At 40.9% G+C, this 17,317-nt stretch overlaps 2 protein-coding genes across 2 annotated transcripts; both read right to left on the bottom strand.

Annotated features, from left to right (window-relative positions):
* Positions 1-63: 63 nt before the first annotated feature.
* Positions 64-8,737, bottom strand: gpr155a (G protein-coupled receptor 155a). The gene is made up of 16 exons (XM_035651231.2): positions 8,447-8,737; positions 7,774-8,270; positions 6,673-7,072; positions 6,144-6,312; positions 5,860-6,015; positions 5,176-5,259; positions 4,934-5,054; positions 4,733-4,817; positions 4,114-4,204; positions 3,799-4,006; positions 3,499-3,588; positions 3,216-3,346; positions 2,840-2,935; positions 2,685-2,749; positions 2,376-2,513; positions 64-2,215 (listed from the first exon to the last, which is right to left on the bottom strand). Exons 2-16 carry the CDS (start codon positions 8,207-8,209, stop codon positions 2,020-2,022), a joined length of 2,466 nt encoding a protein of 821 aa, XP_035507124.1. The 5' UTR covers positions 8,210-8,270; positions 8,447-8,737; the 3' UTR covers positions 64-2,019.
* Positions 8,738-9,669: 932 nt separating this feature from the next.
* Positions 9,670-16,594, bottom strand: LOC118320429 (acetylcholine receptor subunit alpha). The gene is made up of 9 exons (XM_035651233.2): positions 16,255-16,594; positions 15,113-15,255; positions 14,974-15,018; positions 14,114-14,223; positions 13,482-13,677; positions 12,613-12,850; positions 10,924-11,147; positions 10,275-10,511; positions 9,670-10,187 (listed from the first exon to the last, which is right to left on the bottom strand). The coding sequence occupies exons 1-9, from the start codon at positions 16,295-16,297 to the stop codon at positions 10,059-10,061; spliced, it is 1,365 nt and encodes a 454-aa protein (XP_035507126.1). The 5' UTR covers positions 16,298-16,594; the 3' UTR covers positions 9,670-10,058.
* Between the last annotated feature and the right edge of the window lie 723 nt (positions 16,595-17,317).

Raw genomic sequence — 17,317 nt, 5'->3', positions numbered from 1 at the left:
GAGTCTGGGATAATCAGCAGACCAGGATACTTGGGCAGTACATATTCATCATGCAATACACGATTTTATGGTTCAGTTGTAAATTTTATTTTTAAACAAATCAAACTAGTAAATATGCAGCCTTTGACAGAAACTTTGTGCAAACAGTGAAATAAATATGTTTTCATCTAAAAGACAATAATAACAAAGTTTATTACAAACTCAAGAGATTTCCTTGTAATAAACACAAATTTTTAGCAATTAAAAAATAAAAGCTCTTTGTTAGAGAGAAATGTTGAATAACGGCAGCTTTTGTCTGAATAACTTAAAAGAGTTTCCCAAGTTCATAAGGTTTAAGTTGGGGGAGCAAATGAAGTTGCTGTTTTTCAAAGTCAAGCTCAATACAAATATAGTCAGCACTTTTCAAAAGGCTGTTTTGAGGTTGTTGTCATGAAAAAATGTATCAATTATAACAAGGCCGTGGAGATATATTGATATTGATTATCTATTTTCTTTAAACTGGCTGATTGATTGTTGGAATTGTATGCACTGTTCACACAGTAAAGCAATGTCACTGTTTTACATAAGCATCAGGTCACATTTAAGCTGCAGGTAAGCAAAGCCACAATAGTTGTGCTTAATGCTACATTACCAGTTAACTAACTGGTGAAACAAACTCAATTATAAATTAAACTGAGCAGAAAAAAACAATAAAATTGCATAAAGATTTAACCACATCTTCCCTTTTTGTCCTTTGGCAAGCAGCTTTGGTAGAAAAGTGAAAATACAATCAGAGGTGTCTCAATACAACAAACAATGCCTTCAGTGGATGAGTGGGAGCTTTTGCCTGCACCTCTGATTTGGTGTCTACGGGCAACTCTTTGTGGATTATTGCTCTCATAGGGGCTCTCATAAAATGAAAACTACTGAACGTTCCAGTGCATGTATTTACTGCATAAAAAATTATGCAACTTGTGTAACACCCCGAAGGATTAGAAAAATGCCTGTAGAATATGCTCGTTAAAAGCAAACACCTTCAGTCTTATTTGTAATTTGTTTTTTTGTAGTCCTGTCAGTTATGTTAATATTTTACTGGACGGCTTCATTGCAGATTAAAGTCTGCAGCGATGTCACTTCAAGGGTCAATCAGGAACACAGACGTGTAAATGAACTATCATTGAACCATGTTTACTTGCAAGAGAAACTGGCAGGTCTTAAATTGTGAGGTCATAAAAACATCTGTTCGTCTGTTCTAACCATTTGTGAGAATTTGAAGACTTCCTCATTAAACTCCAGTGCACTTCTTACTCCCTCTTCACCTCTAAATTTTTTTTTGATTTTATGGCAAATCTCATCTCTATATGATCAACTGATGGCACACGTATCTGCAGTGATTGATTGTAACAATGGTGCCGCAATTCTATATCTCACAAATTAACCTAAAGTGTGGAAAGTGACATGTAAAACCTAAAAACTAAGACCCAAGGCAGTTAAAAAAAATTTTTTAAAAGGTCCAGTGTTAAGGATTTAGGGAAATCTATTGGCGGAAATGAAATATTATATAGAAAATTTATGTTTTCATTGGTGAACAATCACCTGAAAATAAAACTTGTCGCATTTTTGTTAGCTTAGACTAAGCACTTTATATCAACAGGTTTTCTTCCCCGGAGTCCGCCATGTTGCACTGCCATGTTTCTACAACAGCCCAACGGACAAACCGAACTCTGGCTCTACAGAGGGCCTTTCATGATTTTACATCATCTGAAAGCCTCCTTAGGTTCACCTGCAGACATGGAAGAGGAAGAGGAGGGTGAGGACTGAGGGGTTCTCAGTTGGTTGCGGTCTGCAACGTCACTGCTAGATGCCGCTAAATCCTGCACATGGAAGCATTAACATGTAATTCCCTCTAAGACTGACTCCAGGTAAAGCATAGGGCCTTGGCCTGTTTGCACAGCGCATTCTGTAGTGACATGCTGCACAGGGTGTGGACAATGTCGTTCCTCCACACCAAGGATGTATTTGTATTTGGGATTTTGTGTCTTAGGCCATGAAGCAGTAATGGAGGCGACTGTCTTGGAAGTCGTACTCCTGCCTGATGTGCTGGAGCACACCACCCTGCTGTAACTGCTTCCCATACAGTGCTGCCTCACCGCGGTCCTGAGCCAAGCCAACCCGCTGAAGCCATTCCACGAGTTCAGAGCCAAGAAAACAGTCCACCGTAGCCCTCTTCCCACACCTGAAAGTAACCACAAGAGGAAAAGGAAGGAGCAGACGTTTTGTTTTTTGTTTTTTTAAGTATTGTGGTTTGTGAATGATTCTACACATGCCAGGGAAGATGTTTACTCAAGGCAATCCCTCATCGAAAAGTTGCACTGAGTACGACTGTGTGCTCTCACCTTCTCTTTTTAACAATATCGTGAACACACTGGTCCTTGTGATACTTGGTGAACTTGGTGCAGGTGATCCTGATTTCCTCGGGTAAATCACTCTGCAGCGGCTCCTCTTGCTTCTTTCCATACCACAGATTGTATAACCTGAATATTTACAGAAACAAAATTTAAATGCGTGTATACACATGTACTACATTGTATAGTATAGTCTACACACATGTAGTGTAAACACAGAAAGTGCATACTCAATGTTTTGTGAAAAACCTTCAAATGTGTTTAAGGGCGTCAGAGTTTCATAACATAAACGTTCATTACCTCTTTTTAAACGGTAAAATAATCAAATGCTTGTCCAACCCGAACAGCGCGAAGGAGAGAAAACCCTGGTAACAGAAAACATGTCAGGACACTGGTACATTGTAACAACACACACACACACAACCTTGTCGGTGCTACATTATTTGGAGCCTTACCTGTCCATAGTTGGCCACAGCACAAAAGAACTGCAGCTCCAAGTAGAGTCGACCAGGAACATGGTTAAACAGTAACCACAGGCAGCTGCACAAGTTCTGTCACAACAAGAATGGGTACATTTTGTCAACATTTTTAAGATTCATAAAAAACACAAAACCACATGCTGCAAGATTTAACAATATTTCTATTTAGTATCATTTAATATTTAGTCTTTTTTTCTGTGGGCATTGCTGAAGTCTTCTTCCAATACTGACAGGGAGTAGAAATTACACGGCTCAGCCATTTGCCTGATTTGGCTTGTGACGCACTAAATATAATGATGCGGACAGAAAGGCCATCTCCATGTGTAGTAGTGAAAGGTGGTGGTTTACTCACAGCAAGCAAGCTGACAGTCAGAAGCAGACACAAGAGCACATGACGGGCCACTTGTCTATCTGCGACCTGCTGGAGCTCTTCTACTTGGACAAGCAGGCAGTCGGTTGACTCGCACATGGTCTCACACTGACCTGCGGGGGGCAGCAGAACAGAGATTTAAAATACTGAATCACACTGAAGTTTAGAGAAAAGCCGCATATTCTTCAAACTGAGGATAAAGGATTATGCTGGTTGTGTGTTGATAAGGAGTCAAATGCATGTCATTTTCTTAACAATACAGTACCTGTGAGAGTGGTGGGTGTGTTGTTCATGTTTGTGCTGATGATCATGTCAGGCATGGGCTGGGGCGGTGCACAGTCACATATGAGGCATACTGATAACAAAGTGACAAAAGTGAAACTGACTATATTATTACAATTCTATCTCAGTTCACACCAGAAGCAGAAACCAGATGCCTGCCTCCCCCGATAGATTCAATTCAGCAGTGCAGGAACAATTTCGATCTCCCATTCCCCCAAAAAACAAGGTATGAACCAAAACATGGCCACGAACCCATGACGGGGAGAATCATAATTGAAAGTACCTCTGTTGAAATCTGCAGATGGGGCGACCGGCTCAAAGAGAGTCGGGTTTTCTGGTTCAACTTCTGTCACAAGATCCTCTGCAGTACCAAGTGAAGAGTTTCCCTCTAGGAGTTGGTCATTCTGGGCCCAGCTTCCTCTCCTGAGACACACAAGCGAGCCTCCTCCGAGCAGTATGCTCAGGGCGGCTACGACTACGGTGCAGATTATCTGTTGATTTGCACAAATACAGCATTTAGAGTTTTAAGGAATTCCCACAGAGATCCTTAACAGCAGGAAGAAAAAAAATTCATTCATTCATCAATTTATGTCTTTACCTGTGGTTTGCCATAAAAGAATGATGAGTCAATCGTGTCAGGCATTTTTTCCCCAGAAATGAGCAACACAGCAGTTACTGAGGCTGGGATCCTGTTGATATGAAGACAAAATGTGCAATAAAATCACTGACATTTATAAAAATGTAACACATAGACATGGTAAGTGACACTGAATTGTAGATTACATTAGCAGGAATTTGTGTTTGATCATTTACATCCATTTTTTTTGTGAGAAGAGACACATTTAAAGGTTTGGTGAGAAACATATAGGGTGGGCTACAACAATGACAGTGAGGCATAAGATGCAAACTAACAAAAATAAAAACTGATGGTAAATTCAATTTGGATAAATAACTAAATAAATATGATGGGCAATGTGTGACAATATTGAGTGTAGGGCGGACTATTGTGTAGAGTTATAATGTTTCTGTCTGAGTGGGTGTGAGAGTATTATTTACAATCAACTAAGGGGACAGGGCCCCTTTACGCAGTATTTACTCAAGTATATACATGTTAACACCTGAATTTTACATTAGGGCAGGGACGCCCTACCTTTTTTAGGAGCAGACAAACAGGTTTGCTTTCGTTTCTGTGTTAATTCTTCGTTAAAGTTACTCACCCCCAGCCTACAATAACCAGCACACCTGCTGACACTTTCAGATCCTCAGATCTTCTCACGAGAACTAGTGAAAGTGCTATTAAACCTAAAAATGACAACATGAGAATGAAGCAATCAAATTTAATTCAAAGTATTCTAAACATATATTTGAAAAAATGTAAATAACATAACACAGTTCAATGTGAGTGGATATGTGTATACCTGGCCACACATAGGTACTGTAGAGGGAGGTACATAACAATGTGAAAGTCAGGACCTGGCCAATGAAGTTGTTCCCCTTCACCACAAAGTTCCACAGGATCATTCCAATACAAGTTAGAAGCTAGACGATGCACAAAGCAAATATTTGTATTAACTGAACTGAACATGCTGCTAGATTTATCTAGTCAGCTTAACTAGTTGCAAATAAAACCAGTGTAGAGACTATACAAGAGTGAGCTCACCTGTGCCAAGAAAAGGTTGACAGTGAACACATGAGGTAGCCTCTGGAATTTCTTGCTTAAAAACATGACAGCAATTGTCCACACCTGTCAGAGAAAACACATGGATGTCAAATGATTCAAGTTTACTGACGCAAAGACATTAAATACAGCTAATATTGTTGGCTGGTTGTATAATTAGAAAGCAAAGGATCGGCTGAATTATTCAACAGAATGAACAACAAGAACAAGGAGTACAAGATACTGCAGAATAAAAAAAAGGAAATGTTTCACTTCTGCACTGAACATGTTCCTTAAAATATACACAGAAAGTGAGAATGAATGAGGAAGTATGTCTATGTCAGAAGAGTATTTGCTCAAACCACCTGATAGAGCTATTTAATGTAACAGGAGGCCATGTTCTTGTATTTTCCTTTTACTTCAAAAATGACACAACATTATAAACTATCATTAGGGAATTCTGCCTTGTTCTGGAAACTATTGTAGCTGACTTATATCATGGCAGGCCAAACTGCTTTTAGTTATTGAGGTGAAGCACCCTGACAAATGCTATTTTGACTGAAGTCTTTCTTCAGTTTCCACATCCTGAGATAAAACAAAACAACATAAACGTAAGAACGTCAGTTATAAAAGCTTATCCAACAACAGGCCCATACATGTCTCAATGAAGTGACTGTTGTGACTCACCAGTAAAACTAAGCTCACTATGCTTATGTTAAAGCTGACATTCTGCAGTGCATTCATCAGCAGCTGAGGATCCATCCAACGCATTGTGAGCAACCAGGCAGAAACATACATTATCGGAGCCGAGAGAAAAGTGCTGATCACCATCCCAGAGGTGACCTGTTCAGAAGGAGAGTAAAACAATATATATGTACAGTGAGTTATGGAGGAAAAAAACATTAAGGTACAGTATGTGAATGGCACAAAGAAGGTTGGTGGGTGGATTTTTAAAAACAAAAACAACTTACAACTTCTAGCTCAGCATTATAATAGACAGCATAGATGGCCACGCTTGGTGCAGTGGGAAACACTCCGTAGAGAAAGGCATAATTGGAGAGACTTGATTGGTTCAAGGAGCTGGTGTTACTGTTGTCCAACAGATCCACCATGCCCTTACAAAGCAGGGGCATTAGTAACCTGCAAGTCAAATCAAAAGACTGGTGTCATGTACCATTAGTTGAGGGGTTAGTTAACACAGCGCTGTGAAATGCAATGCTGATTAAATATTTATATACACCAGCTATTATTGTGCCACACGCTCCTGAGACCTGTTAACGTGTCATCCATTTGGTAAAAGGCTTGAGGTCTGAGAAAGGTCTGAGTCATCTAAACCATTGGCATCATGGGAGCAATTTACAAAGCTCTAACCTGCTGATTCTCTCCACACTCCCGCAGCATGTCTCATTATAAAAAATGCAAGGTCATCAGATGACACAAAAAGTCATCTCCAGGATGAATCAGATGTGGAAGTGAGGAACATAAGTGTTTTACACTCACAATTTCGCAGTAGTGAGTAATATCAGGGTGACAACTGTGGATCTGGTCAGTTTTCCCAACTGGCCCACCATGGACAGACCCAAGTAGAACAAAGCTGCTCCCCCGAAAGAGTTGGCCAAGCCGTCCACAAAGCCCGCCATGAAGGCAGGAATTGTCTGTTGCAGGGCAAAGTGGGCGGCAATGCCGATGACAACCATAAACACGATGGGATTCTTTAAGACCTGCAAAGCTACAAGTCCCACTCTGAGAAGTTTGCTCTGCTGGTGGTTTCCCTGATCCTTCCACTTCTGGATCTCACAGAAGGCAAAGCCGATGGGATTGAGAAGCATCAGGGACACGGGGGCGACCAGGTAGATGTACTGCAGGTACTGAGGGTATGTGCTCTGGTAGAGGGCTTCAACTGAGGAAAAAAGATGAAGACAGTATGTTCAGTAAATTGCTACAATCAAGAGAGCCAAGAGACAAAAAACATTCTTCATGAAGAATCATTTTGCAGGCTATAATCACACCTTTGAAGAGACAATTATTGATTGCATCATAGTTGCCTTTATAAACACCGCCATAAAAAATACCAAGCCAGTGTACAGCAAGTCTCACAGGAAGAGATGCCCTCAAGGTCTGCAATATTGATACATTTTTTAAAAGTGCAGCCACTCCAAAAGGCCAGACTCAGAGGAGACTCCAGCAAGAGAGAATTTCTTTCTGAAGTTTTAGACCCTGGGGGTCAAAGCAAATATACTTGGAATTGTAAATGTCAACAGTGGACAAAGGATATGCAGGTAAGGGAGTGTGAGCGTGATCATAGGTACACTTTGATTCATACAGGGCCTTGAGTGTGAGCACGAGATAAGGACTCCGCCTGGGAGGGTTGTTTACAATCTGCCCTGGTTCAGAAACATTTGGTTTGCAAAGCTGTGGTGAACCCTGACAACACTGATATCCAGTGTGGTACACTAAAGAAGTTGACAGTGTGACAAACTGATAATTTCAACTTCTGTTTTGGTGGACGAACGGGCCACTGAGTGGCCATGATTGACAGCCGCAGCAGCGAATGAAGGGGCGGTGTGGGGCGGCAGGCTTCAGAGGCATCCTCACACTCACCTATGGGGAACCCCAGAGCGAAGTCGTTGCTCTGCGTGGCGAATATGGAGAAGAGCCCGGCCTTGCTGAAGCGACTCTCGGGACTGGCCACGACCAGGGCGAGGACGCACACCACGACGAAGACGGCCACTTTGGCGACGAGCACGCTCCACAGAAACGGCCAGGCGACGCCGCCGAAGTCCAGCAGCACCATGTTCTTGAAGAGCAGCGCCGGCAGGGCGAACTTGGACACGAAGCTGCCCAGCCCCTTGGCCTGCGTGGAGGTGATGGTGTTCGTCCTGCCCGCGATGTAGCCGCACAGGATGATCCCGAAGCACTCCAGCAGCGCCGGGAAGAGCTTGTCGATGGACATGGTGGTGGTGGTGGAGGAGGAGAAGAGGGCCGAGGGCTCCGGTGAGAAGCGGGGGCCCCCGGCGCTTCCGCCCGGCGCCTGCATCGCGCCGATCCTCCCTCCGGTGCCCGGTTCACGGCGATGTCATGGTCGTCGCCGCTCGGTTCTGGATGACGACACGCAGGTTACAGGTGGAGCCGGAGAGAGTCGCGTGTGTTGGAAGTGTTACATCCGCCAACAGAGCGGGTTCAAAGGTAAACAGATAACGGTTAGTGAACCGCGACATCATTACGTGACCGAAGCGACTCCCCGGCAAGAGTTGTTAGGAGGGACTGCTCTCACCTCTCGCTCCGCGGCGGCTGCTGGCGGGGAAGGGGAAGCTAAGCGTGGTTAGCCTGCATGCTAACGGTAAGCCGAACGACCACCCGGCGTGTCGTCGACACACACCACACGGAGCTCAGACCCCCTGGGACGGCCCGCTGTCACGAAGCTCCTCGCAGCACGCACCCACTCAAATGTCGTTGCTCAACACGCAACTTTCATAATCCGCGAATTGTCAACACAACTTCGCCAATCACGTCTTTGAGCTCGGAGGGGAGGGGGCGGGGCTAACCGTCCCGTCCCGTCCCACCCGTAGGTCCCACCTCTGTCTGACACCGACAACAAAACAAGTGCGTCTATTTTTTTTATTTTTTTAACCTTCACCATGTACGAACATATCCTCAAATAGCCTTCTTCAAATACCCCGGGTCTCTCAATTTTGTATTTCAATTTCAATAAGCTTTATTAGTAAACAAATGTCGAGTGATCAAAAGCGAAGCTCAAGGTGTGTTACAATTCAATAACAAAAGTAATAATGTTAAATACCTCAAATAAACAAAATGACATGGTGACATTAATGACATGGTCATTAATATTTGCTTTGGTCTGTAATGCTGTCCTGTTAATTGTCCATTTTCTTAATCTACGTTGTTGCTCTATTCTGCATGGCATCTGTCCTTTTTTTTAGAACCTTGAGTTTTCCCTTGTCAAAGAGGACAAAGGGGGTGTCAGACCCTCCAAAGGTCAATTTGACCTTACTCTGTTGTAATCATTTTGAATTTGACCGAGAAGTGATTTTTGGGGGGAAAGACATAACAAACACATATAACTAGACACAGCAGTGTTTATATACAGTAGAAGATTTTTGATTCATTGAGTCCTGAAGGGATGCCACCAAAAGAAACAGTTTTTACTAACTACACAGGGGCATGTAAAGCGAGAGGAGTCGTTGAAAAAGGGGAAGGCCCTCACACCATAATAACCACTAGAGGTGCATGTGACCATGGATGTGTAAAACTGGGAAGAGGCCCACTGAGGCTTTACATTTAGTATCCAGATTTGTGTGCTTAACCACTTCAGGTTAAAATAATTTTGTGTTTGTTGTAATTATTTTATAAATATACTTTTTTTATTATAGTTTCATGCTATTTTTATGCAAACTTAAATAATTATTTAAGCTTGGCAGCTGAAAGATATCCGTTTGTGTGTTGGTAGTGTTGAATAAAGATAAACAAAGAGGTGAGTTTATTTTGACCACTCGTGTTTTATTTGTTCAATTATTTTAGCAGTAGTCAATATCTTCACATTACATCATTTAACTGTGTAGTCATATATGGTGATAAACCCACAGAGAAATCAATATACTGCATACTGTATAAGCATGTAAATTGCACACATATATACATATTCTCTGGAAAAAAAGAAAAACAACACTGCTCTTACAAAAAAATGTGCTTAAATACATTGTATACAACATGCTTTTGTACAAATATCAAAAAAACACCTCAAACACCAAAAAGCAAACAGGGAGTTCTTCCACAGTGTGTTAGCCCCAGACTGCAGCTTTAGCAACAGTTTTCACATTGCGCAACAGAACTGGTCATCTGTGAAGTTAAACATGAAGCACAGGCCTCTAGAGCATGCTCAGCTCTATTAGACGCCCTGCGAACACTCCTAATGTGCCGATGAGACACACGGCCATGAAGACACACAGCAGAATATGATCCAACACCATGGCCACAAACTTCCACTCTTCAGCAGCCTGGGGAAAAAAAGTGACAACATGTCATACACACAAAATCAAGACTCATCAATGAACCATATTTACAGTTTATGTGTGGCAATTTACATTGTTGGATTCCTCATCTGACTTCATGGTTTCTGCGATGTACTTGACCCCTTCAATTGCACTGCGGACATCCGGATTCTTTGTGATGGGTGACTGGTAGGGAACAGCAGAAGCCTGGTTGCCCGAGATGTCCGAGATGTCCATATCTGCACCATAGACGCTTTTAATCTGTTTTTCTTTTCCAGGCCGCTTCATTGTTGAAAAGAACATGATGTTGGGAATGGTCTCAATAAAAACCTGGCAGAAAAAGATAAAGGATAAACACTGTGTCACTGTCAGGGAGTATTCAGCATCAGCATAAAAATTAAATAAGAAGATATTCTGTCTTTGTACCACTAGATGGCAATATAATGCAGAGGATGGAAAGGTTTAGGATAGTTTTCTAAAGCTTGGAAATGTGAAGGATTCATTCAAGTCTTTCTATGAAGGACAGAAAATGACATAAGTATAAATTAATAAATAAATGTAGGGAACAGGAATAGCCTATTTCATCACAAACTATATTTATTTTGTCATTTATTAATCTATTTAATTATCTACTTCTCCATTTATTTATTTATACTAATGTAATTTTCTGTCCTTTACACCTTTCAGCGTCACAATCAAAATCATAAGTCATCACTCTGTTCCCCTCCGCTCCTGTCCTCACCTTGCGGACCCAATCTGGCATTGTGTGAGTGCTCGGGGAGCGGTGGTGGGTGTTGATGACAATGACAGTGATGATGATGGAGGCAATGACAAAGACCATGGTGAAGAGCATGTACTTCCCAATGAGCGGCACTGCGCTGGAGGTGGAGGGGATCAGCTCCACGATGACCAGCAGGAACACAGTCAGAGACAGCAAGACAGAGATGCTGAGAGTCATCTTCTCACCTGGGAGACACAACAAAGCATTTTAATTGAACATTTTACATTTATTTGAACAGCTTAGGTCTCAGACACTGAAAAGATGAAGTTTAAGTAACATTTCCACGTACAATAACACATTCTGTGTGTTTCTTTAAGATGTCTGTGCTTGAAATAACATTTTGAAAATAAGGAACAGCCACATTAAACAGCATGCTGGCTACTGATACATGCAATCTTATCACATCGCCACAGGGGAGAGCTGTTTGTATGAACATGTTTTCTATGAGTCCAATACATATAATACATACTTTTACTCTTATGTTTACACAACAACACAATACAATTCACCCATACAAGCGAATACAATTTAAAGATTGAGAGGCCGCTTTCCCCGCTCATGACCAACAATAGAAGAAGTAAACAGATTCTGACACCATTTCACACAAGTAAAATGCAAGACATGTTTCCGTTGCTCAGTAAGAGCAGTTATCCCTGAGAGAGTGTCTTTTGGCACAAGCTTCTTTACACCATCCTGTCAGCAGCCATATCAGAAACAGGGATCAAGTGATGTATTATACATTAAAGCAAAGGCCTGCCTTTCAGACATGACAGCACAGAGGGACCCTGGGTAATGAGGCAGACCTACACACAGGGAACACGGCCAGATGTGCACAGAAGCGGGGCAATTCCTGCAGCAGCCACCGTAGAGACAACTGAGACTGACTGGCAACATTAACGACAAGGATTTGTCCAACATGTTGGATTTTGATATCATGAAAACATGGATAGTAAAGAGATGTAACAAACTGATTTAGATATTAGTCACTGTTTCCCTGTTTTTGTTTTTGTTAAACTAAGCTAATGTGAGGTCCTGTCATGTAACTCTTGCTTGAGATGTGCAGGTTCCCTTCAGTCGGGCAATAGTTCTTGTAAACATCTTGAGAATGTTAAGCCAAAACACACTCAGTGGCTTGTTACATCAGACGTTACATAAAGCGGTCGATCTTAATGAACTGGAAAATGCAGACATAAATAGTTCCTGTGTGGGTAACTGGCTCAGGGTTGATGAGATTAATGAGCAGTGAATGCAACTAATGCCATCCTGCAAAAATATGGAGAAAATGCATGTATAGTCAACAAAGAGACATATAGAGAGAACGAGAGAGAGAGAGCTGTACTAGGCCATACAAAAACAACAACAAAAAAGTATAAAAATATTAGTTGATTTGATTTAGGAGGGAGGATGATGGACAATTTAACCCCTTCCTTCTCCCTTTGTAATTAATAATGTATGTATTGTCTTTAATGTATATTTAAACATTTGACCTTTTGAAGTGTGCCCAAATTATTTAGACCACTATCTAAAAAAAAGGAAAACTGTCATTGTGAACACTGCATCGATTATGTCATAATTTCACCACTGACTGATGACTAAGTCTCATATTTCCCTGTGAAAGGAAACAATGTATGAGTAGGCCTATCAACATACCAGAGTCTGTCGGGAGGTAGAAGACGAGGCCAGTCAGGAAAGAGAAGAGCATGCAGGGGATGATGACATTGACGATGAAGTACAGCGGGAGCCGCAGCATGAGGAAGTGGTATGTGATGTCCAGGTAAGGCGTGTCCGGGCAGCAGGCATAGTACACCCAGTGCTTCCAGCCACGGAAATCCTTCATCACCCACTCCCCACTTTCCATAAAGTTACTCAGATCCGGGCGATCACTGTCCTGGTAGAGAGGAGCAGTAAACAGGGTGAATAAGGTTTTAGTAAGGTTTTAATAAGGGTTTTTTTTGGTTGTTTTTTTTAGTCTTTATTAAGTCGTTATATGATTATATTCTTAAACTTTTTTTTATTTTTCATGTACATCAGTCTCCAATTGCTTTTATTTGTACTGTATCATTATCAGGTTGTCACCTGCAGTATGTATGTAGCTGTAAATTCTAAACAGATGTTTAATATTTTCCTCTGTTTTAGTTTTGCATAAGGTCTCTTGAGCTGGTTTTGTTCTCTTAATTATGTGTGGGTTGAAAGGATTCCTATGTAGGGCAGTGAACACTGTGTTTGTTGTGAGCCTACATCTGAACTGCTCTGAAGAAGGATTGTTGAAAATGATTTGGGTGCGTTTGCGCTGAGATACTTTTACAGTCAAGCATCAAGTTAAACACTTTTTTCAAAAGATTTTGACCATTTGTATGGTTAAAGGAATAGTTTACATTTTGGGAAATATACATTTATTGGATGTTTTCCAAAAATATATAGATGATGACACAGAAATCTGCGTTACATTAGCAATAATGAGAATGTGTGTATTTCCCAAAATGTAGAACTACTCCCTTCAAGGGTCTGATAGGAATTACAGGATTGACGACGACCAAGTTTCCATCATAGGTCCAGGTGCCCAGCTTCATACTGCAGTTCTGAAGGTCAAAGGGGAAATGCAGCACAATGATTTCACAGTAGCTTTTGAAGATGGCAGGAGGGTTCCACGTGATCATTCCAGTGTACTCCAGCAGCACTTTGGTCTCGTGAACGATGGCAAAGTCACCGTCAGCACTGCAGGCACAGACAAACACAGGCAGCATCAGCATGGGGGGAGGCAATAAGTTAAATGTTAACGTAGGGGGACATCAGTGCCTGAGGATGGGTTGCTGCTGCTGTCACGCAACCCAGCCAACCAGCGCTCAGGATGGCACAAGTTGTTGTGGCAGTGGAGCCAGTTGTCAGGGAAAAACAGCAGTGTTTAAGATGCAACATATGGTGTGGGTACAGGGGGGTGGGGGGTGCAATGCAGAGGCCAGATTTAGCTAGATGAAATTTGAGCTTTCACACGCTCCATACTAGAGCACAGGAAAGTGTGATTCAAAACACCACCGACAGGTGCGCTGATTGTTTCTGGAGGTCACGTACAGCTCAGTGTAATGAAAAATGAAAGGATTTAAGAAAAAAAGAGAGGGACATGACATGGACCAAATATAGCTCGGGGACATACTTGTTGTACAGAACCAGATCAGGTCGCCAAATGTCAGTGGAGGGAACTCTGATCTTTTTGATGCCACCGTAATCCTCTGGGTTCCAGTGCAAGTTCACATCTTTCCATTGCTGAAAAAACAAACAGCCACAACAATGGATCGTACGTCAATAATGACAACCATAATGAATGTTTGTTTTTTTTAGTAAAAAGCCAATATAAAAGGAAAAACGTCATATAGACTGAGATACGATATTTTCAAAGTAGGGAGATATTTTGTAGAGAATATAACAGAAAGAGACAATTGAATTAAAAAATTCATCTGTGAACTTTTCGAACTCAAAGAAGAATAATACACCTCATAGCTTTAACCATTATAAATGTTACTAAATCTGTAATTTAGTTTGAACATCTGTTTGTGATTTCAAATATGTCTCGCCTGTAACAAAACTCTAAATATACAGAGCAACATAATCTATATGGCCCTGAAGAGATAACAAACAAAAGAAATATATAGAACAAAATATGTGCTTTTTACTTTAGTCAGTATGGATGAGATGAAATACGAAAGTGACTGCATTTGTGTAATGCACTTGGTGTAAACGCTCATTATTGTGGTCAGTCCTGAAGTTTGCTCTTTATGTTTCCAATTCAGTATTTATTTGTGATGCTAGTCTTAAAAGTGTATATCCACCATATTTCAAATAAAATGACTGATTTAATTTCTTGGCATGGATGAAAAGCCAGAAGCATGATTATATATTTTTGTCCACCACTTTCTTATCTAGTATAGTTAGTACACTAGTGAGGCTCTCTGGAATGTAAATATAATAATAGAATGATTTTCTTTTTTTCAAAGAAAAATAATAAATTCATCAAACCTGTTTCAGTCTCACATTGCTGCTTACGATCTGGTTGACCTCATCCTGTGGAGCCAGATAAATGTAGTTAGACAGTTGATGTGACAGTGAATCTTAATGCAGGAGGAAGCGTGGGATTGCGTGTGACATGAGACCTCACCACACTGATGAGCTGGATGAGCTGAAGGCCTACAGTGACAACCACCGGGTCCTTGAAGTGGTTGACAGGACGGACAACCTTATTGTAACCGGTGAAGAGAGTTTTAACGAGCTTTGTCTCATCTTTGGAAGACCAGGCAGCACCTAAAAGAAACAAGACACTCTGGATTAGGGAGTATATATGTTTACTTATAGTTATTTTTCTGTCATTGGCAGCATTTAGATAGTGAATTTACTCTTTTGGTGGTGTGTGCGTGTGACTCTTCAAGGTGCCTCTTCAGTGTGTTGGAAAATACTTATGTTGTGCCAAAGTAGAATATTCCTTTAAGAACATCTGATACTTTTACTTAGTTCATTTAATATGAGCTGAAAATAGATGTGACGATGTTATAGTGACATAGTGCAGGTGTAAGATGTTTGTGCGTGTGCATATGTATATGCTTTTGAGGTTGCTACAGCGAAGATGATCACAAAAAAAAATGCATTGAAGCACATGTTCACAAACCTGTAGGCCTGTGTATGTAACATATACTGTATGAATGTGTTCATATATATTCTCTGTGATGGATTTGGGATCTAAATTTGGCAATACTGCATTTAAACATGTGAAGGTACCCCTGTAAAGGCAGCGTTAATAGAGATATTCTCGTGCTATTCCTGAGACATATCCGTCACAAGCCAGAGGAGGATCCTCTTTCATTTTTCAGCTGACCTTGAAACGTAGGTCATTTTACTGCAACATGTTATTTGAATGGTTGAAGGATTCTCAAGTCATTCAACTTTAAGTGTAACTAAGGAATCGCCTCAACATAATTATGTAGGTGATTTCATGTGGTCACAAACAGGCAAAAGGTTGAAAAGCAAAATGAAAACAGAACACATGCCCTTGTCAATCAAAGAGCTGGGTTGCACAAATTTAAATTTGCTCGTTAGTTTTGTTTTTTGAAGTGGATCATCTGACACTGACCTGGTGGCAGTTTCATGGAACATACATAATAAAGAGAAGGTTTACTACTTTCTTTTTGAGTTTATTCTAACGTCAATTTGCTTGAAACTCTTAAAGCTAATTTAAGTAAAAGGCACATATTTCCACAGCCGACCAACACACAGCGTCTCAAGTTTTTCCATAAGTGAAGTACTTACCTGTTAAAATGGCGAGATGAAAAATGAAAAATACAATATCCATTCTTGTCAAGAAAAACCCCAGCAATCCGAAAAAAAACAAGATCCGACTTCAACACGTTGCCTGTCGACCACCTGAGAATTGAAAAGGTTTGACCCACCTAAAACATTCTTTCAGCACGGGCAATTGACTCACTGTACAACCTCCAGACTCTCCACTGGCAACCTTGATGTTATTGTGTGACAGCGGATGTGAGTGACTGGCTGCCAATGCTTGTCATTTGAGAGGGTCACATACTTTGTCATCTGCTATAAGATCAACATGCCAGAGTAATCCACCACTGAAATATCCCATCGTGAACTTGACCACACACAACCTGGAGGTTCAAGACACAACACATGCTCACTGCCCTGAGGTTTTTCTTGTAACAGTGATGAATCATTCATGCTTGAGAGCTGTCCATTTGTTAGTGTTCAGCCTCTTGAAAACATATTTTCACATGGAATAAGGACTTAACATAAATGCATGTTGTATGTAGCTGTTTGTTTCGTGGAAAAAATCAGCACGTGTTCAGGCAGATTTTCAGAATGAGAATCAGAATGAGAATCAGCTTGTTTGGCCAAGCACATGTAAACATACAAGGAATTTGACTCGGGTTTCCTGTGCTCACAAATAGATTTACAACAAGCCAAAACAAGGCGGACAGAGCTGAAGATGAACATAAACATTAAGCTACTATGTACAAATGTAAAATATATAGAAAAGAATATATATAGTTATATATATATAAAAGGAGAGGAATTAAGTTGTAGGAAGACACTAGTGCAATGGTTCAGAGTGCAAAGATGCAAAAGAAGACACTTGTTATATATATATATATACATGAGGTAGGAGGACATGACAGAATGTGTATGTATTAATTTACAGTGTTTACCTTGCATAAAGTTTTTAACTGTATGAAACTACAGTTACATATTTTGTGATTAGTAGGTGTAGTGGATGTTCAGTGTTACAGTTTATTGCACAGAGATTGTTCCGACACAGTTTGACTGTTGTAACCGTTCATCAGAGTGACGGCCTGTG

The sequence above is a fragment of the Scophthalmus maximus genome, chromosome 14 (genome assembly GCF_022379125.1).
Source record: "Scophthalmus maximus strain ysfricsl-2021 chromosome 14, ASM2237912v1, whole genome shotgun sequence".
In the NCBI taxonomy this organism is placed as follows: domain Eukaryota; kingdom Metazoa; phylum Chordata; class Actinopteri; order Pleuronectiformes; family Scophthalmidae; genus Scophthalmus; species Scophthalmus maximus.
This window is presented reverse-complemented; position numbering and strand designations above follow the sequence as displayed.

Coding starts and splice junctions, on each gene's coding strand:
- LOC118320429 (XM_035651233.2), bottom strand. CDS start 16,297: ATGGATATTGTATTTTTCATTTTTCATCTCGCCATTTTAACAG. Junction 15,256..16,254: donor TCATCTCGCCATTTTAACAG/GTAAGTACTTCA, acceptor TGTTTCTTTTAG/GTGCTGCCTGGTCTTCCAAA. Junction 11,148..12,612: donor CTACCTCCCGACAGACTCTG/GTATGTTGATAG, acceptor TGTGTCTCCCAG/GTGAGAAGATGACTCTCAGC.
- gpr155a (XM_035651231.2), bottom strand. CDS start 8,209: ATGCAGGCGCCGGGCGGAAGCGCCGGGGGCCCCCGCTTCTCACCGGAG. Junction 5,260..5,859: donor TAGTGAGCTTAGTTTTACTG/GTGAGTCACAAC, acceptor TTTCTCTGACAG/GTGTGGACAATTGCTGTCAT. Junction 5,055..5,175: donor TCAACCTTTTCTTGGCACAG/GTGAGCTCACTC, acceptor TGCATCGTCTAG/CTTCTAACTTGTATTGGAAT.